Consider the following 27,564-nt stretch of genomic DNA (forward strand, 5'->3'; position numbering starts at 1 on the left):
TGTGAAGAGATATTATATTGTCAGTAGTTTTGATTGGTCCAGTTGAGGAGAGAAGGGAGGGGGTGGTGAGAGGGTCAGAGACCAGCAGAAAGATCAGGCAGGAGGGGGAGAGAGCAGGGCAGAGCAGAGTGTGCAGTGTCAAGTACAGTACAGACATTGTGGGCAGAAGGGCCTGTTCCTTTGACATGTTGTATGCTCTGTGCTGCATCATTTGAGTCTCATCGTTACCCATTCTCACACTCTCCTGTTTGCCCATGCCCACTCACTGTGGGTCTCTGATTGAATCCTCTGTACAGCCACCTCTATGTAGCATTTTGTACAGCAACAGACTTCACAAAGTGGATTTAGGTCGCCTTGACTACATCACTGATTTCGTATTAGTATTAAAGATACAGCGCGGACACAGGCCCTTCAGCCCATCAGGTCTGTGCCGACCTGCGATCCCCACACACTAACACTTGTTCCAAACATACTAAGGACAATTTACCGCACCTGTATTGTACATTACAGCCTGAGACCACACCTGTAGCCTGGTGCACTACACTGTATTGGGCATCACACCTGTACTGTACCTTACAGCTGCCTTTAGTAGTGCAGTACATACACACTGCAACAATTCCTGTCAAGAGGGAACTTTGGAGGAGAGATTAGTTTTATATTCTCTGGAGTCCTGAAGGTTGACAAGTAATTTGATTGAAGGTTGGCAGAATTGGAACATGTTTCTGTGGCTGAGCATTCTTTGACAAGGGCATGTAACCTTAAAATCCAAACAGAGAGGGCCAGCAAATAGTTAGCGTAGTCGGTGTGAGAATTGTACAACAGTAGTACTAGCTTGCCTGTAAGATTGTCAATGATACGGCAGCATTTTGAAGCATGGTGCATGGATGGAGTTATAAAACTGTTTGTCCACGGGCTCTGTATGGGAGTGCCAGTGTGAGTGAGGGTATGAATAGCCATTCCCTTCACCACTGCACATACATAACCCCAGCACCATCCACCTGCCGTGACCTCAGCTGCCCAGTTCATCTTCAGCACATTTAACGATCGTTGCATTTGCAAGCTGTAGTTTGTAACTGTTCATTATTATCATTGAACACTTCTGCAGTGCCCTGAACGTCAGGTTTCAGCAGCTCGCCTCACAATCCCTGACCGTGTTTCAGTTGTTAGTTTTAGTGTGTTTAGAACTAGTGTTAGTGTGGGTGGAAACAGGCCCTTCAGCCCACCGAGTCTGTGCCGACCAGCGATCACCAGCACTATCCAACACACACTGGGGACAATTAACAATTTTACTGAAGCCAATTAACCTACAAACCTGTACGTCTTTGGAGTGTGGGAGGAAACCGGAGCACCCGGAGAAAACCCACGCAGGTCACGGGGAGAACGTACAAACTCTGCACAGACAGCGCCCGTAGTCGGGGTCGATCTGGGTCTCTGGCGCTGTGAGGCAGCAACTCTACCCGCTGCACCACCATTTCTGTGTGGGGTTCAGAGCTGTTATTGTTCCCTTGCTCTGCCTGCCTCTCATTTGTGAGGGTGCTACCTGGAGTACCTGGAGTACAGGTACTGCCAGCCCATACCTGGACTCACTGTCCTAGTCACCAGGTGTGGTGGCCTCACTGCTGTTAGCAGAACAAAGATGCAACGTCAGTTCTGTCCATCTGTGGCTGCCAGGACCCTGTAACAGTAAGGTGACTGTGTGAAGTGGCAAGCATGGGATTGGTCCACAGAATCACTCATAGAAAATTGTTGCTTCATTCAGGAACTTTTAGGCGTGTGAATGCATTTAATTTGAAATCCAATTTACACGTCTATGTATAAAACCTGAGTTAATTAGTCATGGTAAACTCACTTTTCAAATTTATTGGGAATCCAATGGTAACTTTGCTAAATTGGAAATGGACCAGTATATTCCCACATTATGTTGAGAGGACTATTCTGATCTAACTCGCTCTGAGTTGGAGAGTTTTAAGAAGGAACTGCAGATGCTGGAAAATCGAAAGTAGACAAAAGTGCTGGAGAAACTCAGCGGGTGCAGCAGCATCTATGGAGCAAAGGAAATAGGCAACGTTTCGGGCCGAAACTCTGAAGGAAATAGGCAATGTTTCGGGCTGAACTTATAACAGATAACATCCTGTGAATCCTAAAAGCAGATGTGCCAAATGCCTCCCGTTCACATAGATCAGCGTCAGGTCAATTGAAGATGGAATGCATATATAGATTAAAATCTTCCAATGATTTTGTTTCCAATTTCAGTTTTATGAAATGAAATGAAATGAAATGATTCAATTTAATTGTCATTGTCAGTGTACAGTACAGAGACAACGAAATGCATTTTTAGCATCTCCCTTGAAAGGGAGACACAGGGCGTCGCGGTGTGCCCGCGCCTGCCGCCGTAACATTCCATTACAGGCAAAGGTGGGTGAAGTGTCTTGCCCAAGGACACAACGACAGTATGCACTCCAAGCGGGATTTGAACAGGCTACCTTCCGGTCGCCAGCCGAACTCTTAGCCCATTGTGCTATCTGTCGCCCAACCAGTGTTGACTGGGTGATTCACTGATGTTAAAAGTTGCACTTGACTCTGTAGAAAGTTCAATGAGTTGCCAGTTGCTGCTGACTTACAATGTGACCGTCTGATTAGGTTTGGTTCACCAAAGGTTTCTTAGCCCCCCCTTCGGTCCGGGGACGGCCACGATGAGGCTTCTGTCATGAGCTTGGTATTGGTGCACCATGGGTATCTCCGGGGTTGGAGGACGCCTGTGCGTGACTTTGTTTAACATGGGGAGACTGGTGCACAGACAGCCACCACACGGTCCTTGCCAGATCTGGGTCAGGATCCAGTGGCATGGAGTCCAAGACGACCGGAGACCCTTTTCTGCTGCAGCCTTCATCCATCCGCCTTCCCAGCCGTTGTGACGCTCCACTAAAGTCAGCCATCGTCCTCCGCCTGTTCCACCGTTGAGGTCTTGGTTGGATTGCTCTTTGTCAGAGACCTCCCCCTCGACCTTGCCACCAAGATTGGCCCCACCAGGAGCATAGCTCCAGACGGCATCGTTCTCAGGATCTCGGGACCGCACAAGCTTCTCCACCTCGACAAGGTGACCATCCACGGAGAAGTTAGCGACATGGGTTAAATACTGACAAAGGTCATTACAGGAATGTAGTTACTGACATCAGGGATGTAATGCTGAGGATCTATAAGGTGCTGGTCAGGTCGCATCTGGAATATTGTGAGTAATTCTGGGCCCCAGATCTGAGGAAGGATGTGCTGGCTCTGGAGAGGGGCCAGAGGAGGTTTACAAGAATGATCCCAGGAATGAGTAGGTTAATCCATGATGAGTGTTTGTTGGCACTGGGCCTGTACTCGCTGGAGTTTAGAAGAATGAAGGGGGGACCTCATTGAAAGGTACAGAGTACAGAGTACAAGGTTTGGATAGAGTGGATGTGAAGAGGATGCTTCCACTAGTGGGAGAGTCTAGGACTAGAGGTCACAGCCTCAGAAAGGACATTCTTTTAGGATGGAGATGAGGAAAAATTGAGTGGTGAATCTGTGGAATTCTTTGTCACAGACGGCTGTGGAGGCCACAAGTCAGTGGATATTTTTAAGGCAGAGATAGATAGATTCTTGATTAGTGCGGGTGTCGGAGGACATGGGGAGAAGGCAGGAGAATGGGGTTAAGTGGGAGAGATAGATCAGCTATGATTTAATAGTGAGGTAGACTTGATGGGCCGAATGGCCAAATTCTATTCCTATCACTTATGACCTTATGATTATGGCATGGAGATATTATCAAAGTCATGTTGACATGGTGATATTTTCTACTGACAAGCTTCCATCTAGGGCCAACCCTGGGTGTAAACGTCACAGATGAGAGGTTGAGCTGCCCTGCAAACCAAAGTCAGCCACAGCTCAGCAAATAGTCAGCTATTAGTAACACGATACAACAGGAAGGTCCCAGAGCTTGCCTGCTTCAGGCTGGCAATGAGCAGGTGAAGTGCGTTCTATCTCGTGTTACACTGCTGGATAATATGCTTCATGGCATTTAAAGTGACATTTGTATTATTGCTTCGAGGAGCAAAGGCTGCTGGAATGAATACAGTTAATTGTGTTCACCTCTGTAATTCAAGGTGCCTCGTGAAGTCTGTTTTAACTATTTGTAGATAAAATAAATCAGGCACTGTAAACATCATTAACTGATATCTCGGTTACGAAGGGTCTTGACCCAAAATGTCACCTATTCCTTTGCTCCATAGATGCTGCCTCACTCGCTGAGTTCCTCCAGCATTGGTGTCTACCTTGGTTACGATTGATACTTGCTCTGTGTCATAAGTATGATATAATAGATTGAAGGAGCTGAGAGTGTAGGTGCCTGGAACGGGCTGCCAGGGGTGGTGGTGGAGGCACATACCATAGTGGGGTTCAAGAGGCGTGTGGATAGGCACATGGATATACAAGGAGTGGTGGGACATGTATTACGTGGGGGCAGGACATTGTGGGCTGAAGGGCCTGTTCTTGTGCTGTAATGTCCTATGTTCTAAAAGACTGATAGCTTCGGTGGGATTGAATAGACAATAGGTGCAGGAGTAGGCCATTCGGCCCTTCGAGCCAGCACCACCATTCAATGTGATCATGAAAAATGAAGGAAAGAAAAATAAAGGAAATATAACGTCCAAATTGGCGTTTCGTTCCACCTATCACTCTTCCTCCTTGTCCAGTCTCTTTAAAGTATTGTCTGGAAGCTGGGACAGTCTCTGGTGGTCCAAGGGTCTCTTGCCCCTCACTGATGTAGCCCACGATGTACAAGGAATAGTCTGAAGAAACGTCCCCCATTCCTTCTCTCCAGAGGTGCTGCCTGTCCCGCTGAGTTACTCCAGCATTTAGTGTCTATGTTTGGTGTAAACCAGCATCTATCTGCAGTTGCTTCCTACACATAAACAGTAATGGTGGATGTAGTTTTGACCAAAGCATCATCATTTTGAATGTTTTTTCTGTTTGGTGATTTGATGTTCAGTTCAGTTTCCAGGTACAGTGAAAAGCTTGATGCTGTGTCTGGCACTAATCAGGGTGTGGGGATGGTTGGCACTGGTGCAGCAGTGGCCTGCATTGCTGCAGTTACAGGTTGCTCCAACACTGGGCCCTGCAGCGTTGCACAGGTGTGCAGCATGTCCCCCATAGTTGCAGCACCTTCTGTGAACTTCCCCACCCAGGGCTCCTGACGCCATGCAGAGAGACAAGGGCTGCACCACTAATCCCATCACATCCTACAAGCTCAGGGGTTACGGGGAGAAGGCAGGAGAGTGGGGTTAGGAGGGAGAGATAGATCAGCAATCACTGAATGGTGGAGTAGACTTGATGGGCTGAATGGCCTAATTCTACTCCTATCACTTATGACCTTATGACCATCGATGTGGCAGTCGGTCTGCAGGGTGAACTGTATCCAATAGAAGTGTGAAGATTAAATCACCACATGGACAGTAGAAACATAGAAACATAGAAATAGATTTATGCAAAAAATGGCATGGGTTTTCGGACATGGAAATGTCATCTGCTCAGATGTTTAGTTCAGAGATACAGCGTGGAAACAGGTGCATGGGCCCACCAAGTACACACCGACCTGCGATCCCCGCACATTGACACTATCCTACACACACTAGGGACTATTTGTATTGATACCAAGCCAATTAACCTACAAACCTGTACGTCTTTAGAGTGTTCAGTTTGGGATCTAACAGTACACATCTGTGTGTAGAAACAAGGAACTGCAGGTGCTGGCACAAAGTGCTGGAGTAACTCAGCGGGTCAGGTAGCATCCATGAAGTGGTGTTCTCCACAGATGCTGCTTGACCCAGCTGAGTTACTCCAGCACTCTGTGTCCTGATACCACCTGTGTTTTCAGGTGTGATATTGTGATCAATTGGGAGATATAATGGATTTCTCCATGGGTTATGTTGATTGGATGCCTGAACACTGCAGGTGATGCCTGTATTGACTGAGATATGCCGCAACAGTTATCTGAATGCATGTTTGCTCAGGCAGTGTACATACTCTGTGAGACTGCACCAGGCTCATGATATCTATCTATCTATCTATCTATCTGTTGATATCGTCCATTTGTGGAGTAATGTTTGCTGCGAAGGTCGTGATGAAATAGCCTCTAAAATGATCAGAGAATTCTCCAGTGGTCAGGTTGACATCTTTCCTCCTTGGGTGGCCATGTGATTCACAATGAGACACATTCCCCAGCAAAACACATCTCTCCAGCTAGGTTCTATTCTTGCTACACATCTATTACTGAAAATGGGCTGGTATTCCACTGAGAATGCAATGAAATTGAGAGACGTAAGCCTGGTAGTGTGTGAACGGAACAGACACTAACTAGATGACAAACCAAACATCAGAATATCGTAAAGTTGAAATACGTCTTTGGGTATTATTTCCAAATCTGTTATGTGATGTGTAATGACTCACTTCAGTTAAATGAATCTCTGGAGGACTTACCGTGTCAAGCACAACACTGTTCCTTTCTTGTTATTTCCAGCAGATCAAAGGCTCACAGCGTGCGGGCATTTAGAAATGGAGTTTGCGTAAATGTTTCAGTCGCTGCATGTTGTACTGTCCAGCAGCTACAGTAATGTGGACATTGTGATTGTCTGTACAAAACCAGCAACCATGCTTCAATTCTCTCTCCCTCTCCCCTCCCCCTCCCTCCCCCCCCTCCCTCCCCTCCCCCCTCTCCTCCCCCCTCCCTCCCCCCTCCCCCCCTCCCCCCCTCTCCCCCTCCCCCCCTCTCCCCCTCCCCCTCTCCCCCCCCCCTCTCCCCTCCCCCCCCCCCCCCTTCTCTATCCCCCCCCCCTCCCCCTCCCCGAGCCACTCCCCCTTCCCGGTGGGTCTCCTCCCCCTAGTCGAGGGATCCCAGAACTAATCCCGGGTGCACCGCCATTCAATATGATCATGGCTGATCATCCAACTCAGTATCCCGTACCTGCTTTCTTTCCATACCCACTGATCCCTTTAGCCACCAGGGCCCACATCTAACTCCCTCCTAAATATAGCCAATGAACTGGCCTCAACTACCCTCTGTGGCAGGGAATTCCACAGATTCACCACTCTCTGTGTGAAAAATGTTTTTCTCATCTCGGTCCTAAAGGATTTCTCCTTTTTCCTTCGTTACAACTCTGCACTGTGGGTCCAGAGGCGGGGTAAGCAGTGAGCTGTGGGGTGCAGAGGGAGGCGGGGTAAGCAGTGAGCTGTGGGGGCAGTGTCACCCAGTGTTCTCTGTATATGCACAGTGTGGACAACCCTTGTGAGGTGAGGCTCATATACAGAGGGAAGATCAATAGGGAGATGTACTGTACACTTTGCTCCAGGTTGACTGATCACCCTGGACAGTTCTACCTGTAACACAACTCCCAGCAGCAGCAGCAGCATAATCTTTGCATTAACAAAGGTTTAACTCGTGATTTGCAGCTTCAGAGACCTCACTTTACACTTGGATTCCTCTGCCAGTCTTGCCCGCAGTCATTAGGAAAACACCATCCTTCCATAAAATGCTTTTAAATAAGATATATCTTACAGACCTATATTTGAACTTCAGAAGAAAGCTGTATAAAACCAACGGCAGTAGATATGTAACTTGTCAGGAAGAATGGCCCAACAATATACTGCCCCTGAATGTGAAGTTTGAGAAGGAGACATTTAATTGTGGATCAGCCCCTCTAGAGATTTCACAGTCCAATCACACACGCAGCTCTCTCTTTTGTCATTTCTTTTACAATCAGGAGGAATTGAAAATCATTTGTTTGATTTAGTTTGAGCTCTAGCGCTGTGGTACAGGATACGTGAGGAAGGGCAGTGAGTATATGAGTATACACAAGGTGGCTGGCTGTCCCAATAACCAGGTGTGTAACAGCAGCATCAACAGACACACCACTACACATGCCCTCTCAGTGTGTGTGTGGGTGTGTGTGTTCTTAAAGAGTTAGATAGAGCTCTTTGGGATAGCAGAATCAGGGGATATGGGGAGAAGGTAGGAATGGGGTACTGATTGTGGATGATCAGCCCTGATCACATTGAATGGCGGTGCTGGCTGGAAGGGCTGAACCGCCTACTCCTGCACCTATTGTCTATTGTCTAGCAGCAAAGGTTGACTTTATTTCCCTCTCTTCACCTGGTTTTCTTGTGTATAAATCTCACAGCAACACATCACAGAAGCATGGCTGAGTGGCGATCTATTTTGATGGGGATAGACAGACGGATATCTTTGCATTTTATGAGAGAAACAGCAAATGACTTGATTTTCTGGGACCAGCCAGATGGCGGCTGCAAGCTCGATGTGCCAGTGGTCCCCAGACCACAGCAGTGGGCAGCTGAACATCACGCCACTGCTGGGCTCCACACACACAGTGGTGCTGCCATGACCACCGCTACTGTTCATCAACACCCTCTCATTCACCGCCAGCTGCCAGTTCAAACTAAAGAGGAACGTGTCTGCTATATTTCAATATCTTGCAATGGCATCAAATCAGCCACCAGTTTAACAATGTGAAATATTTAAAATTGACCAGTAAAGCCCACTGTGATAATGCCAGATATTTATTCCTAGTGAATGTGGATCTATCTATCGTGCTTGTTTTGTGTTGTCAGCATCTTTGTGAATGTAGACACAAGGAACTGCAGATGCTGGTGTAACAAAATACCTCGTTTAGTTGCTGAACCATCGTACATTGCCATTGTTGATCATTCCTTGTGATGTTTTGTTGTGAAAGAAGCCAGTTTTGTACAAACTGACGAGAAGGCAAAGAATGGAAGGAAGTAAAAAGCTTTTTTGAATTAAAATAAGCAACAAGGCGTATTATACCGATGCTAGTCTTTGCAACGTCCAACAAGGAATCTACTAGTTAACAGACAATCTTGATTCATCTGTGGAAAACGGAGAAAAGCCGTTTCAATGGGTATTGTAGCAATGCTAATAATAATGGGAAAACAGTAATGACTGGAGTATACATCCCTGATGTTCTTCCCAATCTCCCCCTGGAGCCCCTGTACACCACTGGGTAATGGGGCCACTGTACACTGGGTAATGGGGCCACTGTACACTGGGTAATGGGGCCACTGTACACCACTGGGTAATGGGGCCACTGTACACTGGATAATGGGGCCACTGTACACCACTGGGTAATGGGGCCACTGTACACTGGGTAATGGGGTCACTGGGTACACCACTGGGTCACGGGGTAATGGGGTCACTGTACACTGGGTAATGGGGTCACTGTACACTGGGAGGTAATGGGGGCCACTGTACACACTGGGTAATGGGGCTGGGTAATGGGGCCACTGTACACCCACTGGGTAATGGGGCCACTGTACACTGGGTAATGGGGTCACTGTACACTGGGTAATGGGGCCACTGTACACCACTGGGTAATGGGGCCCACTGTACATTGGGGGTCATAATGGGGCCACTGTACATGTGGATAATGGGGCCACTGTACATTGGATAATGGGGCCACTGTACATTGGATAATGGGGCCACTGTACACTGTACACCACTGGGTAATGGGGCCACTGGGTAATGGGGTAATGGGGCCACTGTACACTGGGTAATGTGAGTCAATGGGGCCACTGTACACTGGGTAATGGGGCCACTGTACACTGGGTAATGGGGCCACTGTACACTGGGTAATGGGGCCACTGTACACTGGGTAATGGGGCCACTGTACACCAATGGGTAATGGGGCCACTGTACACCAATAGGTAATGGGGCCACTGTACACCACTGGGTAATGGGGTCACTGTACACTGAGTAATGGGGCCACTGTACACCACTGGGTAATGGGGCCACTGTACACCAATGGGTAATGGGGCCACTGTACACCAATAGGTAATGGGGCCACTGTACACCACTGGGTAATGGGGTCACTGTACACTGAGTAATGGGGCCACTGTACACCACTGGGTAATGGGGCCACTGTACACCACTGGGTGTAATGGGGCCACTGTACACTGGGTAATGGGGCCACTGGAGGACCTACATACCAGGAGGCGCAGATCCAGAGCCAGCAACATTATGGGGGACCCCTACCCCCCCAGCAACGGACTGTTCCAGCTGCTACGGTCAGGCAAACGCCTCCGCTGTCACGCTGTGAAAACAGAGGATGAGACGGAGTTTCTTCCCACAGGCCGTCAGGACTGTAAACTCTGATCTCACCAGGGACTCATTTACTAATTTACTGTTGTGTTGTGTCTTTTTATTTTTATTTTCTAAAACGTAAATACTGGTTCTGTTTTGTTCTGTAGTTTTGCACAATCCGCAGGCATTGCCACTTTCATTTCACTGCACATCTTGTATGTGTTTGTGACAAACTTGACTTGAGAGGGCAGGTGAACTAGTCTAATGCAGTGACATTAAGGAAAGGTTAAAATGTAAGTAAGAATAAATGAAACAAAATGTTAATGGTTTTTATTGATATTTCATATTTAATGGCCTAAAGATCTCACCATAGCTCCATTAAAAAGTCTAACATCAATATAGTGGAATGCTAATGTTCTCATTTAGTTAAGTACCAATTAGCTTAAATGCATAATTCACTTCTTCGCTCGTCCTGTCCAAATAAAATAAAACAAAATGCAGATTAACCGATGAATGAATGTTCAAATTTAGACTAAACCTGGTGTTGTAGATGTGAATGGTGTTTGGTTGTTAATATAAAGGTATTATTCACATGATGCATTGTCACATGCCATCCACACATTCACAGTTTCATTCTATGTTCCATTTGTTTATTAATTTATTCAGCTACGCAAAAACGTATCATTGCTGAAAGCACAGCTCACTAAAGCTGCAAACACTAAATATGTAGCTTAAAGCAGGAGAGCTGTGATTGTAGCTGTAAGTACACTTCATGGGGTAAGTGTTTGCCAAAGGATCAATGTTTAAAAATCCTGTCTGCACAGCAAATGTTGTGAAGACTCCTGTGTCTTATGCATGTCACACTGAGGCCAGACAGCTGGAGAGTTGAAGAGGCCTGCGGACAGGCAGGGCATGGAGGGATATGGATCACGTATAGGCAGAGGGAGGAAGAACTGCAGATGCTGGTTTCAATCAAAGGTAGACGCAAAATGCTGGAGTAACTCAGTGGAACAGGCAGCATCTCTGGAGAGAAGGAATGGGTGATGTTTCAGTCTGAAGATGGGTCTCAACCCAAAACGTCACCTATTCCTTCTCTCCAGAGATGCTGCCTGACCTGCTGAGTTACTCCAGCATTTTGTGTCTATCTGCAGGCAGAGGTTTATTTTGGCATCATTTTTTGGGCACGAACATTGTGGGCTGAAGGGCCTGTTCCTGTGCTGTACTCTTATGTGAAAGGATTCAATGTAAAAACAGATGAATGGTTCCGATCTGCGTTGAAACAAGACACTGACTGATGTTCTGTGGCTGGTGAACAGAACAGGCATGGAGTGCAGGGAAATCAGCTCTGGTGGTCTATTTTTGGAAAGTCTCCAAACCCTGCTGTGCCTTCAATTTGTTCATGTACTAAGCTTATTGAAATGGGATGCATCATGGCGAGAATGCCCGCTGTATAAATGTATTTCCCCATATAAAGTGAAACATGCTGTTGAAGAGATACCACCACCGTAAGCCAGGGCGTTTGCTTGCATTTAGACACATGGTCACAGCAGGAAGCTCCTGTGTAGATGACACCTGAACATCAGTGCCCACTTTGTGTTGAAGATGATGCAGTGACCATTCCATACCCAGTCCTGTAGCTGGCCTTGAGCTGAAGTAGTCCTTGTAGTTCTCACAAGGAGATGCACAGCAGCTGGTCCTTTCTAGTACATTGTTCCCATTAGTGTGCCGTGTTGTAGACTGGGTTGAGATTGGAAACTGCCAGGCTGCACACTCTAACAATGTCACCTGGAAGATAGACTCATAGAGCTGGAGTAACTCAGCGGGTCAGGCAGGCAGCATCACCGGAGAGAAGGAATGGGTGATGTTTCAGACTGAAGAAGGGTCTCGACCATGTTGTGCCTGTCTACAATGTGGAGAGCAGTCACTTCCCCAGTTGGAGTTACTCCAGCTTTGTGTGTCTGTATCTTAAACTAAACCCTATCTCGCAACCTTGCCGAGTACCAGGGCAGAGAGGTGTGACTGAAGTCTGGATTAGGGGGGTATGTGTATTAGGGAGTGTCTGTATTAGGGGGGTGGGTGGGTTTGGGTGGGTGGGTTGTGGGTTCGGTGGGCAGGTGGGAGGGCGGGTGCCAGGAACACGTTGCCGGGGTGGAGGCTGATACCATAGCGGCGTTACGGAGACTTTCAGGAATGACCATGGAAGTGCAGGGATTGGAGGGGAATGGATCGGAGTCGAGTCTAACGGCATCATGTTGGGCTCATGGTTATTGTGGGGCCTGTTTCTGTACTCAGTGTGTAGGTGACTACAAGGCTACAATTCCTTCTAGTTTTCCCACTGTGGGAATATCTTTGCCATTTCAACACTGGGATGAGGGAATGTGTATACACGTCTGTGACAACACACACACACACTGAGAATGTGGTGCAGGGGAGACTCTAGACTGAGGGAACTAACTGCCCAGTGACACAGAGATTGGCGTAAAAGACAGCAGCAGAGTTAGTTTTATTCAAGTGCTTCAGTGGCCGTAGGTATTTTCAGCATCAATGCTATGATTAGTGGACCATAGACACAGCAGGTAAATCTCCACCGCACAGGGTCTACAGTCTACGGTTTGTTTGGTGATGCCTCACTGCTTCCTCCTCAGTGTGTGGATGACAAGAGTCCATAGAGACACCACATCATAGAAACACAGACAATAGGTGCAGGAGCATTCGGCCCCTCGAGCCAGCACCGCCACTCAATATGATCATGGCTGATCAATGATTATCTACAATCAGTACCCCCCCATCCCCGTTCCTGCCTTCTCTCCATATCCCTTCATTCCCTTAGCCCAAAGAGCTAAATCGAACTCCCTTGTGAAAACATCACACTCCTGAATGAATCCACACTGAATCTTGTTAAATCTAGTGCTGGTGGGAGTACGTGAATCTTCTCAGTCGATTGAGTAACTAATTTGATGGGTGTGCCTGCTGTTGTCACCACACTAGGGGCCAGTATATTGGAAAAGGGACAGACCAGTCATTCACATTATTCGTTTAAAATTAGACATCACCATTCTACTGTTGGGAACCATGTGTCAATCATTTATGTTATGGTACACAATTTACATTTTAGTTTAGAGATACAGCGTGGAAACAGGCCATTCGGCCCACCGAGCCTGCGCCGACCAGCGATCCCCGCACATTAACACAAGCCTACACACACGTAGGGACAGTTTACACTTATACCAAGTATACAAGCCCAAGCCAATTCACCTACAATCCTGCACGTCTTTGGAGTGTGGGAGGAAACCGAAGATCTCTGAGAAAACCCACGCGGTCACGAGGAGAACGTGCAAACTCCGTACAGACAGCACCCGTGGCCGGGATTGAACCCAGGTCTCTGGCGCTGTGAGGCAGCAATTCTACCACTGTGACACTGTGCTGACAGATCAGATTAGGATGAGACAAAGACTATCAAATCTAATGAAAAATGAAAGTAACTTAGTGAAGTATAGTACTGTACTGCAGCAATATATTCTGTCCACTGCATTTAATTTATGTTTGCAAATAAGATTAATTAAAATAGATTTTATGCTTTAAGAATTTTAAAAAGCCAATGCCATTTTGATAAATCTTGGTAGCATATCATTATTGCTGCCACTGAGGTAATTTATAAATGAATTAGACTAACTAAATCCAATTTATTTGTATAAATTGTTAATCACTATATTATAGTATGGTCCGCAAAACTTAGGAGTAATAAATGTTATAGTTGGAGAATATGGCTTTGGGAAATTTGAATACTATAATACCTAAAACACAGGTTTAATAAGTTTGGTTCTTGCAGAATGTCATTATGCTAAGTGTATTCATTGGACAGCTCTCGCCAAATAGAGTAAGAATCTATTAAATGATTAGCAGACCAGCAAGATGCGACTGCATTATAGATCTACAGCTCAGAAAGCTTGGAGGATTGATTGAATGCACTGGGAATTTCTCATTGAAGAGGCTTGTCTCTCTCTCCAACCAGCCTAGGCAACTTTGGGGTTAACACAGAGTGCTGGAGTAACTCAGCGGGTCAGGCAGCATCTGTGGGGAACATGGATAGGTTCCGTTTCACAGAGTGCTGGAGTAACTCAGCGGGTCAGGCAGCATCTGTGGAGAACATGGATAGGTTCCGTTTCACAGAGTGCTGGAGTAACTCAGCGGGTCAGGCAGCATCTGTGGAGAACATGGATAGGTGACGTTTCACAGAGTGCTGGAGTAACTCAGCGGGTCAGGCAGCATCTGTGGAGGACATGGATAGGTTCCGTTTCACAGAGTGCTGGAGTAACTCAGCGGGTCAGGCAGCATCTGTGGAGAACATGGATAGGTGATGTTTTGGGTCGAGACTCTTCTTCAGACTGAGGGGATTGGATTGATTCATCCCATTAACCGTACCAAATGTGATGGCAGCAGCCTAAGCCTCGAGTCAAGGCATGGAGGAGCCAAGATCCATTGTAGACTCTTGGGCACATCATTGAAGCTGGTTGTCCACTCCAGCACCGTGAGGGTGTGGGCGAGATGTTAAACCAAGGTCCCCACAACAACCCACGTGGGTTTCCTCCGGGTGCTCCGGTTTCCTCCCACATCTCAAAGGCGCACGTACGGCTTTGTACGTTAGTTAGTTGGCCCTCAGTAAATTGCCCCTAGTGTGTAGGGAGTGGATGTGAGCGTGGGGTAGCATAGAACTAGTGTGTGTGAGCGGGTGATCGATGGTGGGCATGGACTCAGTGGGTCAAAGGACCTGTTTCCACATTGTATCTCTAAACTAAACTACAAAGGTCACATCAAAAATGGGAAATGTATATTTAAATGGATTTTAAAATCACATGTTGTTGTTCTGGTGAAATGGTGTAATTCCATCCTCCACATATGTGTTGTGATTTCTGTGTTGCGTTGCATACCTGGTTATTAGAACCACTGGCCGTGTGACAGGGCTCATGTGTAATACTCTTCACTGCCAGCCTGAGCGGTGGCTCCTGTGAATTGTAATGAAGCTCTAGCAAGTTGGCCACCCATTCAGTTTACAGTGGTGACTCACATATCTAGGGGAATGACCAATCCCAGCACTGGCACAGCTAGCATGTTCTAATGCCATCAGTTACTGGCCATGCTAGTTGCTGTTAGTCAGTGGCTACTGTGGCCAGTGGCTCAGCAGCTTTCCAGCCCTGTTAAGAATTCAGACCTTGAGAAAGAAGGGAAAGATTTTTGCAATGTTACGGTGGTTTAATGCATCACAGAGCCATTATGTCATGTCAATAAAATACGTTAGTATTGTACGATATACACCAGCTATGTTTACACATATGCAGCTTTCAGTATATTTGTTTATTTAAGAGATGAGTTTGGTTATGGCACTGAGAATAACTCGCTGGAGTGGAAGAAGAATCTTCATTGCCTATCAGCATGGAGGATTGTGGAGAGAGGTAGATGGAGTCGTGATGCACGTGTCTGCAGGCTGGGTGGTAGAGACAGAATTGTGAGCAGATTTGGAAGCATCTGTGGGCAGTGACACTTCACTTCACATCGCAAACCTTTCCTTATAGCTGGGGTAAATCAGCAAACATTGAGCATGTTGCGGGAGTGAGGAAGGGGCGAGTATGTACACCCCCCCCCCCCCCCCCAATCCTGGACTTTCCCACTCATTACTTTAATGTTTCATGTGTTTCATGACTGTTGGCAGATCAATTTCCCTCCTGGGATCGATAAAGTTCTAGCGTATCGTACCGTATCGTAAGAGTTGTTATTCCAAAGCTTGTGTCTGGGTGACACAAGGTGCAAGGTGGCGATCTATTGCTGATCAACCTTGTTTCATCTTCCCATTCAGAGTGTAGGTGCCTGAGCCTTGCTTGTTCAGCAGCATCCAGCTAGCCAGTATCCGTCTCGTTAGCTGCTGGCCCCAATCACATACAAACTGTGGAGCCATGGCAGCAGCGGGCAGGGTGACAGAGAGACAGTGAAACCGTGCAGGGAAGTCTGCAACACAGCCCTAAAAAAGACAGCACGGCAGAGTAAACGATGATATCAATAGCTGCTGTTCAAATTCTGCTGCTTTTAATGTCCAAACCACAAAGTCAAAACTGAGCTATGTGCATCCTCGCTCATTTAATGACTTGATTTTACGACCGTTACAATTGCCAGTATCCTTTGAGGTATATAACTCTAGCCATTGTTATCGTATTACTAGCGGGGTGATATAAAAAATAATTAAGCTGCAGGTATCGCAATAAAAGATGGTGTTTTCAATTTGTAGATATCAAGATGAATCACTCGTGCATTAGAGCTGGATTGTAATGCTGGTTGGGAAAGCCACAAACCTCCTCAAAACTCTCTCTGTGAGAGTCGTGTCCAGCTGCCATCTCTTGTATTAGGCTCGAACATCTCTACATGGCCCAGGATGGTTGCTCCAGATTTGTCCCTCTACCCCCTCCCTGTCCACCCTCTCTCCATCTCCCCTCCCCCGTCTCCCCTTCCCCACGTCTCCCCTCTCTCCCTCCACACTCCCCCCCTGTCTTTGCCCCCCGATGACCCCCCCCCCCCCCCGTCTCCCCTCCCCCCGTCTCCCCTCCCCCCCCCCCTCAGTCTCCCCTCCCCCCGAACCTGTCTTTGCAGATGACACAAAGGGGGTGGAAGTGTGAACTGTGAGGAGGATGCTATGAGAATGCAGGGTCTTGGACAGGTTGGGGGAGTGGGCAGATGCATGGCAGATGAAGTTTAATAGGGATAAATGTGAGGTTAAAACAGGAAGGCAGATTACACCCGTTCTAATAAAAAATTAGTCTATCTCTGCCTTAGAAATATCCACTGACTTGGCCTCCACAGCACTCTGTGGCAATGAGTTCCACAGATTCACTACCCTCTGACTAAAGAAGGTCCTCCTCGCCTCCTTTCTAAAAGATCGCCCTTTAATTCCGAGGCTGTGACCTCTGGTCCTAGACTCTCCCACCAGTGGAAACATTCTCTCCACATCCACTCTATCCAGGCCTTTCACTACTCTGTATGTTTCAATGAGGTCCCCCCTCATTCTTCTAAACTCCAGCGAGTACAGGCCCAGTGCAGCAAGTACAGGCCCCGTGCAGCAAGTACAGGCCCCGTGCAGCAAGTACAGGCCCAGTGCAGCAAGTACAGGCCCAGTGCAGCGAGTACAGGCCCAGTGCAGCAAATACAGGCCCAGTGCGGTGAGTACAGGCCCAGTGCAGCAAGTACAGGCCCAGTGCGGCAAGTACAGGCCCCGTGCGGCGAGTAAAGGACCAGTACAGCAAGTACAGGCCCAGTGCGGCAAGTACAGGCCCCGTGCAGTGAGTACAGGCCCAGTGCGGTCAGTACAGGCCCAGTGCGGCAAGTACAGGCCCAGTGCGGCAAGTACAGGCCCCGTGCGGTGAGTACAGGCCCAGTGCAGCAAGTACAGGCCCAGTGCAACGAGTACAGGCCCAGTGCAACGAATACAGGCCCAGTGCAGCAAATACAGGCCCAGTGCGGTGCGTACAGGCCCAGTGCGGTGAGTACAGGCCCAGTGAGGTGAGTACAGGCCCAGTACAGCAAGTACAGGTCCAGTGCGTGAGTAGAGGCCCCGTGCAGCAAGTACAGGCCCCGTGCAGCAAGTACAGGCCCAGTGCAGTGAGTACAGGCCCAGTGTGGGAGTAGAGGCCCCCGTGCAGCAAGTACAGGCCCAGTGCGGTGAGTACAGGCCCAGTGCAGCAAGTACAGGCCCAGTGCAGCAAGTACAGGCCCAGTGCGGTGAGTAGAGGCCCCGTGCAGCAAGTACAGGCCCAGTGCAGTGAGTACAGGCCCAGTGCTGCCTAACGCTCATTATGCAAACCCATTTCAGTGCCATACAGACCTGATTTATTATTCCCTGGTTTATGAGGAAATATACCACATCTGTTCCAATTTTGACATATTTATGGTTGTAGAGTTTTAAAATGCATCAAAAGCCCTGATGATAATTGATAATTTAATTGCATAATAGTGTAAACACTTCTTTCTTTGGAGCCTCCTGCGCCTGTTAGCAACTTAAACTATTTAAATGGAAGCTGCAGTACTCAGAAGAGGCTTCTAACCAAACTGACAGCTGTGCTGTCCAATTACTCCAAAGATTCTCATCTGTTCCATCTTAATTGTCGAACAGTACGAAGGAAAATCTCCTGTTTAAAACCAGTTAGCATCCAGCAACAGTATAACACGAGAAGTGTATTAGATAGACACCAAATGCTGGAGTAACTCAGCGGGACAGGCAGCATCAGTCTGAAAAAGCCTCGCCACCCGAAACATCACCCACTCCTTCTCTCCAGAGATGCTGCCTGTCCCGCTGAGTTACTCCAGCACTCTGTGTCCATCTTCAGTGTAAAGCAGCATCTACTGTTCCTTCCTACACAAGGCCTGTGTTCTCTTGCACCTTCAGTGGTTGAGGGAGGGGAGGGAGAGAGGAGGGAGAGAGGGAGGGAGGAGGGAGAGAGGGAGGGGAGTGATAGCAGAAGGTATTTAATATTAGAGAGTTGTATGTTCATACCGCTGGGTTGAAAGCTTTGTGTGGAACATGAGGTGCTGTTCCCATTGAGGTGTGACCTCACTCTGGCAGTGGAGGAGGCCCAGGACAGACTGGTCATTGTGGGAAGGGGAATGGAATTTAACCGGGAGGCCACGTGGGCTCAGCGGACCAAGTCACTGAGCCTACGTTTGGTCTCAGGATGAACCAGAAACTGACTGGTATTCCTCATCCCTCACAGACAATGTTGTTGTCCGGTTGTGCAAGATGTATTCACAGGCGTGAAGTATTTGTTTACTTTTTGTTTTCTATGAATGCCATTGTGGTTGGACAGCTGAATTAGGATGCGGTCTGGGTGAGACGTGGACAAGGCAGAGGCTGCAGCACGATTGTTACACAGATTAAAACTGTCACAGGCGGGAGATGGATGGTGCAGTCCACGTTCCTCCATTCTGGTTTCAAGGGCAATTTACCCCCTGCAGATATTACTGATGGTTTAAATTACCTTAATGTGTCAGATTGGGTAATTTGCTACTACAGTGTGATAATTCCCACCCAAGGCTCTGCCGTGTACAGTTGCTGACCAGGCTGTCATTCACCACACAATTATACAGAAATGTAAAGCTAATTGTGTAATGGCTGTGAGGACATTTCACTCCTCCAGCAGCAGTAATACACTGCTTGTTAACTATCCCCTTGCCAGCCTCATCCATCATTTCATGCAAATCAAATCAGGAATAAACCAGAAAGTCACAGAACACCCAACAGTACAGCACAGGAACAGGCCCTTCAGCCCGCAGTGTCCATGCCTAACATGATGTCAAATTAAACTAATCTTCAATGATAGACACAAAATGCTAGAGTAACTCAGCGGGTCAGGCAGCATCTATGGAGAACATGGATAGGTGACGTTTCGGGTCGGGACTCATGTTAGTGTTGTTACTCCAGCATTTGGTGTCTTTCTTTATCTGAGCATTGTCTTGTTGTAGTTGACAATGTCCTTTAGGGTCTTTACTCTGCTTCCGTTGTTGACCTTGACGTACAACTCACGGAATATCTCAGCTTTGAACCTTTTAAGCAGCTGACATCCATGACTTGAAGCAGTCAAAGTTCACAGTGTGAAAACAGTGAATGATTTTATGCCAAATCCAAATGGTGCGGACACTTCAGACTGAGGAGGTACAACCTTCAACTGAAGGCTGTGTGTGATCAGTACATGGCCACTTGCTTCCTTCACTGGAGTTGTGTTGGTACGGGCATCAAAGACTAAGGTACACAACTGGGCAAATCTCCTAACGTCAGTCAGTTCATGGCAATTCGTTTGGAAATATTGAACGCTTGAGTGCCCTTGAACTAAGGACTTGAAAACATGACCTGGTTTCCCTCCCGTTCCCAGTCCGCATGTGAATGTGCAGCCTTGGGTGTTGCCCCCAGCACAGCCCCCACTCTCACCTCCCCTCCCCTTCTCTCCCCTCCCCTCCCCTCACCTCACCTCCCCTCCCCTCTACATTCGACTGGTTGCTGCCAAAGGTGGAATATCTACTGTATCCATTGTTCAAGATGTGGATTTTATACATTGGCGAGTCCACACGCAGACTGGGCGAATATGGTATGAATATAGATTTCTCTAACTTGAAGTAACCCCGGCATTCCCTCTCTCTCTCTATCCCTCCTCCACCCGTTACAGCTTCTCACTTTCACCCAACAAACCACTAACAATGGCCTGTTTTCTTTATCATCATTACTTTTTTGCATATCTTTCATTCAATGTTCTTTATCTCTCTACATCATCATCTTTCTCTCTCGTTTCCTTTATCCCTACTCATTCTGAAGAAGGGTCTCGACCAGAAATGTAACCCATTCCTTCTCTCCAGAGATGCTGCCTGTCCCACTGAGTTACTCCAGCTTTTTGTGTCTATCTGCAGTGGAATACGAAACCGTGTGTCCAGAATCTGTTGCAGTGGAGCGCCACACACAGCTGGCAGCTGCAGTGTAGTACCATGCACAGCTGGCAGCTGCAGTGTAGGACCATGCACAGCTGGCAGCTGCAGTGTAGGACCATGCACAGCTGGCAGCTGCAGTGTAGGACCATGCACAGCTGGCAGCTGCAGTGTAGGACCATGCACAGCTGGCAGCTGCAGTGTAGGACCATGCACAGCTGGCAGCTGCAGTGTAGTACCATGCACAGCTGGCAGCTGCAGTGTAGGACCATGCACAGCTGGCAGCTGGCAACTGCAGTGTAGGACCATGCACAGCTGGCAGCTGCAGTGTAGTACCATGCACAGCTGGCAGCTGCAGTGTAGGACCATGCACAGCTGGCAGCTGCAGTGTAGTACCATGCACAGCTGGCAGCTGCAGTGTAGTACCATGCACAGCTGGCAGCTGCAGTGTAGTACCATGCACAGCTGGCAGCTGCCGTGTGACCATGCACAGCTGGCAGCTGCAGTGGAGGACCATGCACAGCTGGCAGCTGCAGTGTAGTATCATACACAGCTGGCAACTGCAGTGTAGGATCATGCACAGCTGGCAGCTGCAGTGTATGACCTTGCACAGCTGGCAGCTGCAGTGTAGTACCATGCACAGCTGGCAGCTGCAGTGTAGGACCATTGCTGGAATGAGTGGAAGAGATATCTCTTAAATTATTGTGAATAATGCAGATATAAATATGAAAGAGTCTGAATGTGTCACTTTGTCATTTTGCTCTCCATTGACTTACTGTTTCTGTATGACATCTGTTCAGCAGCACAATGCAATATTAGAAATGTAGATATCAGATGTTAGGTCTCATCCAATTAGCCGTACAAAAATTCTTATTATGGAAGAGTCTAAGAATTAAATTTGCAAGAAGAGAGTAATACTTGTCTATTAATTTATGCTGTCTCACTGATCATGTGTGTTGAAATCTATTTTGCATTATGAGCAAATTTCCAGAGTTAACATTAAGCAGATAAAATTGAAACTGTTAACATAGGACAGAGTAAATTTCCATTAATTATGTTTCAATTAAACATTAATATAATGAACAATGAAAAAGTGCTCAAGAAGGAACTGCAGATGCTGGAAAAATCGAAGGTAGACAAAAATGCTGGAGAAACTCAGCGGGTGCAGCAGCATCTATGGAGCGAAGGAAATAGGCAACGTTTCGGGCCGAAACCCTTCTTCAGACTGATGAGATTACACTGATGGGGTTGACATTAGACTGAAGAAGGGTCTCGACCCGAAACGTCGCTTATTCTTTCGCTCCATAGATGAAAAAATGCTTGGCATCGCGACACAAAATGAAAGATAAAGGCACGGGTATCTGCAGGTTTCCTGTAATTCAGGCAGAGCTTTGTCTGCAAACCATCAGTCTGAAGAAGGGTCTCGACCAGAAACGTCACCCACTCCTTCTCTCCAGAGATGCTGCCTGTCCCACTGAGTTACTCCAGCATCATGTGTGGGAAACCTCTTTGCTCCTACCTGCCTCTGCCCTCAGCACCTGTGGATAGATGTGGTCACCACAATCTGGGGCTCTTTGTTCAAATGTGTCTGCTACAAATCACCGTTCACCTCTCTCCCTGGTCCACACACATCAGTAACTGGACCTGCACGTGGTATGAACAAGAGCTGTAGCTACATCTAGTACAATGGCCAGCTGGTGAAGGAAGGATTTTCCGTGACTTTTTACCCATAGTAACTATTTATCCTGCTGCCTTAATGAATCTGTGACTGGCCCGTGGTCCCTGTGGCACGGCACAGCAGGGTCACATCCACCATGTTCTCCATGTATTGAAGGAGGCTTGCACACGGAGTCTACAGATCTAACTAAGCTTAGTTGTGTGGTTCAAACAGGAGAGTATTGACAACGGTTGTACCATCTCACATTGTATTAAAACCCACCCCTCTCACTTCAGACAACCTCTCTTTATCTTCCTCCCTGTTACCACACATCCAAGTGCTGTATTATCTACAGACTCCTTTTCCAAGTCAGTGGATATTTTTAAGGCAGAGATAGATAGATTCTTGATCAGTGCGGGTGTCAGAGGTTATGGGGAGAAGGCAGGAGAATGGGGAGAGGAGAGATAGATCAGACATGATTGAATGGTGGAGTAGACTTGATTGACTAATTCTACTCCTATCACTTATGATTTAAGGCTATATAATTAATAAAAAATGAGCAAGAACGGAACTATGTGGAGCCTCTGAGGAAACAAAGCCACAAGGAGTGTTGCCATTCATCATCTTTTATTTCCTGCTGCAGATGCAACCTTGGATCCAACATGTGTCTCCACATGTACAATAATAGTGGTACAGGGACCCTCCTCCCTCCCCACACATGTCCACACGTGTGCCACTCCAACCTTTCAGATGAGAGTGTACATACAGAAGCTTACCGACGTACCTGGCCAACATTGTACTAAATGGCTTCAGTACAAAGTTTCTTCCTCAAAGAATACACAGACTGCACATAACAGATTTGTAAAACCCAACCTGTCTCAGCTGTCGTTATAGTATTTGGTAAACGAATAGTAACTTTAACATTTCCTTTGTAATATTGGATATTTCTTGCATAAAGGCATTCTTTGTATGTTTAATGTTAGATGCATATGTACTTTAGTATCTGCAGATGTAAACAGATAATATTGTGCTTTGTGCAAGATTCCAGCCCTTTCTTGTCAAACCAAGCATCTTAATTCTCAGCATCCTCTGGTTAAATTGTGAGGTTCCATTTTCATGTTGATTTGAGTCTAATCTTATCCACATTCCAGAAGTTTGTCCAAGATAGGAGAGGCTAATTCATGTTCTTCAGTTTCATGTGTAAATATTGCTGAGAGGATATGTTTGAAAGTCACATCAATGTCATGCTACACATCGGGGTAATGTGGGACTAATCGCCTTTGCATTCGAATGTTTACATTACAAAAGATAATCGGAATTGTCATTAATCTAAAATGACATCAGATTAAAAGTGTAATTGGGAACATGGCTAATTACAAATATCCTTCAGGCAGTCGTATTTGTGGACTTTGGTTTATTTTGCAAAAAGATGATCTGAGTGGAATAAATAAGCTGTTCATTAGAGGACTGCAGATGCAGCTCTTTCTGTTCATGATGATGTGAGCTCTAGATGTCAGTCTCTTCAGCACCAACAGCGATTACTCCACATCATCAGTCCGGGATATATTTGTACTGTTTAGTTTATTGTCACGTGTACTGAGGTACAGTGAAAAGCTTTTGTTACGTGCTAACCAGTCAGCAGCAAGACAATACATGATTACAATCGAGCCATTCACAGTGTGTAGATACATGTTAAGGGAATATCGTTTAGTGCAAGGTAAAGCCCGCAAAGTCCGATCAAAGATAGCCCGAGGGTCACCAAAGAGGTAGACAGTAGTTCAGCACTGCTCTCTGGTTGTGGTAGGATGATTCAGTTGCCTGATAACAGCTGGGGAGAAATTGTCCCTGAATCTGGAGGTGTGCATTTTCACACTTCTATATCTTGTGCTGGCCAAGCTGAAAAATATCACAATCCCCCTGCTGGACCCCATGCAGTTTGCATATCGGGCCAATAGATCTGTGGATGATGCAGTCAACTTGGGCTTGCACTTCATCCTCCAGCACCTAGACTACCAGGGGACCTATGCGAGGATCCTGTTTGTTGATTTTAGCTCTGTATTCAACACCATTGTGCCAGAGCTACTACACTCCAAACTTTCCGAGTTGACTGTGCCTGAACTCCTCTGTCGGTGGATCACCAGCTTCCTAACAGACAGGAAGCAGCATGTGAGGCTGGGAAAGCACATCTCGGACCCGCAAACATTCAGCATAGGACACACCGCAAGGCTGCGTACTCTCTCCTCTCTACACCAATGGCTGCACCTCCACTGACACCTCTGTCAAGTTTGCGGCTGACACAACCCTGATTGGACTGATCCAGGATGGGGTGGAATCTGCTTACAGACAGGAAGTGACACAACTGGCATCCTGGTGCCATCGCAACAACCTGGAGCTCAATGTTCTTAAGACAGTGGAATTGATTGTAGACTTTAGGAGAGTTCCCCCTCCCCTCACCCCACTCACCATCAACAACAACACAGTCACATCTGTGGAGTCTTTTAAGTTCCTGGGATTGTGGTTCTGTGGCACTGATTAATTTTCCAAAGTATTTGCTGCCGTTTCCAGCCCACAACCAAGATTCTGCAGCAGATGTGATGCCTCCTGCCTCTCTGCTATCCAGGGAGCCCACTGCCTACACCGGCCAACATGTCCCAGCTACACTAGTCCCACCTACCCGCGTTTGGTCCATATCCCTTCAAACCCGTCTTATCCATGTACCTGTCTAACTGTTTCTTAAACGTTGGGATAGTCCCAGCTTCAACTACCTCCTCTGGCAGCTTGCTGTGTGAAACAAGGGTGGTGGGATGCTGGAAAAAATGCTGGTTTACACAAAAAGACACACAGTGCGGGAGTAACTCAGCGGGTCAGGCAGCATCTGTGGTGAACATGGATAGGTGACGTTTCACAGAGTGCTGGAATAACTCAGTGGGTCAGGCAGCATCTATGGAGCTAAGGAAATAGGCAACGTTTCGGGCCGAAACCCTTCCGGGTTTCGGCCCGAAACGTTGCCTATTTCCAGAAGGTTCGGCCCGAAACGTTGCCCATTTCCTTAGCTCCATAGGTGCTGCTGCACCATAACTCAGTGGGTCAGGCCAGCATCTGTGGAGATGACGTTTTCGGGTCGGGAGCTATTGTTTAAATGATTCTACCGTGAGCATGTTGTGTTTTCCGAGCGCTTTGCTTCCACCCTAGCTGTGCTGCTGTAAGTGGGAATATCATTGTTCTGGGGTTTTGGGAACCTGCCACTGACCACTCTTGCCCCCCGTCTGCAGGTGTCTCTGGGCCTGGTCCACGCCCGCGCTTCACACATCATCTGGCCGCCACAACGCTGGGCCCGTCTCCACGCCGCGCTGCCTGCCACACGCACGACTTTCTTCCAGGACGATGACCCTGTGGATGGCAAGCTGAGCTAGCTGTGGGCTGAAGGATGCAGGGCTCCAGCCGGCTGATGGAGCCGTGCATCTAACCGTGAGAGTGCTGAGTAACATCTGGGGAGCCTGCACTGTGGAACAGTCTACCACACCACACCCCCCCCCTGCCGCCAAACACCCTTGTCTGATGCTTTAGTTGTACCTTTTGCAAGTTTCCAATAATACACCTGCTTTTTAAACCAGAACTTTGAGAATGTTGATGGTGATGTTAATGAAAGTGAATTTCAATGGAATGCTAATATCCCCCTCTCCTTTGTCGAGTGAATCCTAGAGCAAACATTTGATGTCATTGATGTTCAGATTCCAGTCTGGATATTCCTGGATGGACCACTGAGTTACTCCAGCATTTTGTGTCTGAATGTGGTTGTGACAGGGGAAGGGGTGGATCATGTCCACGTGCCCGACTCTGGCATCAAAGACCAGCCGTTCCGTGAGGCTCAGCTGGAGATGTCCAGGCTGCGTTTGTTCATATCCTGACTCTGAGCAGGTAACGAACGGCGTGTGGCCTCTTTGACACAACTACGGAGGCCCGATGTTCCTGGCCGTTCTTGCCGGGTGGTGGTGCTCTGGTGTCGGGAGTGACTGCTGCAAGTAGACCATCACCAAGTGCTGCCACGAGGTGCTGGTCTTCACACCTCGTTCTTCACACAGACTAAAGGGCCTGTCTCACGTACGCAACTTTTTTGGCGACTGCTGGCACCCGTCATAGGTCGTTGCAGGTCGCCGAAAAACACACACACTCTTGGAGCCAGCACCGCCATTCACTCTGATCATGGATGATCACCCACTATCAGTACCCCGTTCCAGCTTTCTCCCCATATCCCCTGACTCCAATATCTTTAAGAACCCTATCGAACGCAAGCTTACCATGCACCTACTTTAACACAACTGCACCATAATGTGCAGTATCTGATATAAAGACAATTCTAACTGACCCGTTTAACTGTAACCTCGTTAATTACAAGGGTTCATGCACTGCGGGCATTCACAAAAGGATTATTTTTTTACACAAAAACAACCCTTGACCGGCAACTCCTGTACGTGAGCTGCGACTCCTGCACGTGAGCGGCAACTCCTGCACGTGAGCTGCAACTCCTGCACGTGAGCTGCAACTCCTGCATGTGAGCTGCAACTCCTGCACGTGAGCTGCAACTCCTGCACGTGAGCTGCAACTCCTGCACGTGAGCTGCGACTCCTGCACGTGAGCTGCAACTCCTGCAGGTGAGCTGCAACTCCTGCACGTGAGCTGCAACTCCTGCACGTGAGCTGCAACTCCTGCATGTGAGCAACATGTAAAATTGCTTCAATCTCCCAGGTTTTGAACATATTTAGTATAATCTATAAACAGGTGGATATGTTTTACAATGAGCAACCTTATTGATTGACACATCCATATAATGCAGCCTATTAAGATGTATCTCCATTTTTATTCAAAGTCAAAACTATCTTTCCCCTCCCTGCCTTCTAAAGGGTCGAATAGATCAAGTCATCGCTGACAGTGACAGCAAGTACTGAGGCCATCTCTAGCCCAATCTCCTCAGCAACACAGATGCCGGTGATCAGGGCCCAGCCACCTAACGCAGTGCATGCTAGATGGAGCCTTGTGTTACTGGGCTCTGTGTCAGAGTCACACAGCACACAAACAGGCCCTTCGGCCCAATTTGCCCATGCTGACCAACTTGCCCCAACTACACTAGTCCCACCTGCTCATGTTTGGTCCACATCCCTCTAAACCTGTCCTATACATTTACCTGTCAAATGTTGTTATAGTCCCTGCCTCAATTACCTCCTGTGACAGCACATTCCATACACCCACCACCCTCTGTGTGGAAAAGTTGCCCCTCAGGTTCATAGTAAATATTTCCCCTCTCACCTTAAACCCGTGTCGTTTAGTTCTT

General features: G+C 47.5%; 1 protein-coding gene across 1 annotated transcript in view; it reads left to right on the forward strand.

Moving 5' to 3' along the window:
* immp2l (inner mitochondrial membrane peptidase subunit 2) overlaps positions 1 to 25,851 on the forward strand; it is a 213,240-nt gene extending 187,389 nt beyond the window's left edge. Inside the window, exon 6 of the mRNA XM_055650014.1 lies at positions 25,508 to 25,851. Coding sequence (XP_055505989.1) covers positions 25,508 to 25,648 — 141 coding nt within the window. The 3' untranslated portion in view covers positions 25,649 to 25,851. The remainder of the gene's footprint in view (positions 1 to 25,507) is intronic.
* Positions 25,852 to 27,564: the final 1,713 nt, after the last annotated feature.

The sequence above is a fragment of the Leucoraja erinacea genome, chromosome 19 (assembly GCF_028641065.1).
Source record: "Leucoraja erinacea ecotype New England chromosome 19, Leri_hhj_1, whole genome shotgun sequence".
Taxonomy (NCBI): Eukaryota; Metazoa; Chordata; class Chondrichthyes; order Rajiformes; family Rajidae; genus Leucoraja; species Leucoraja erinaceus.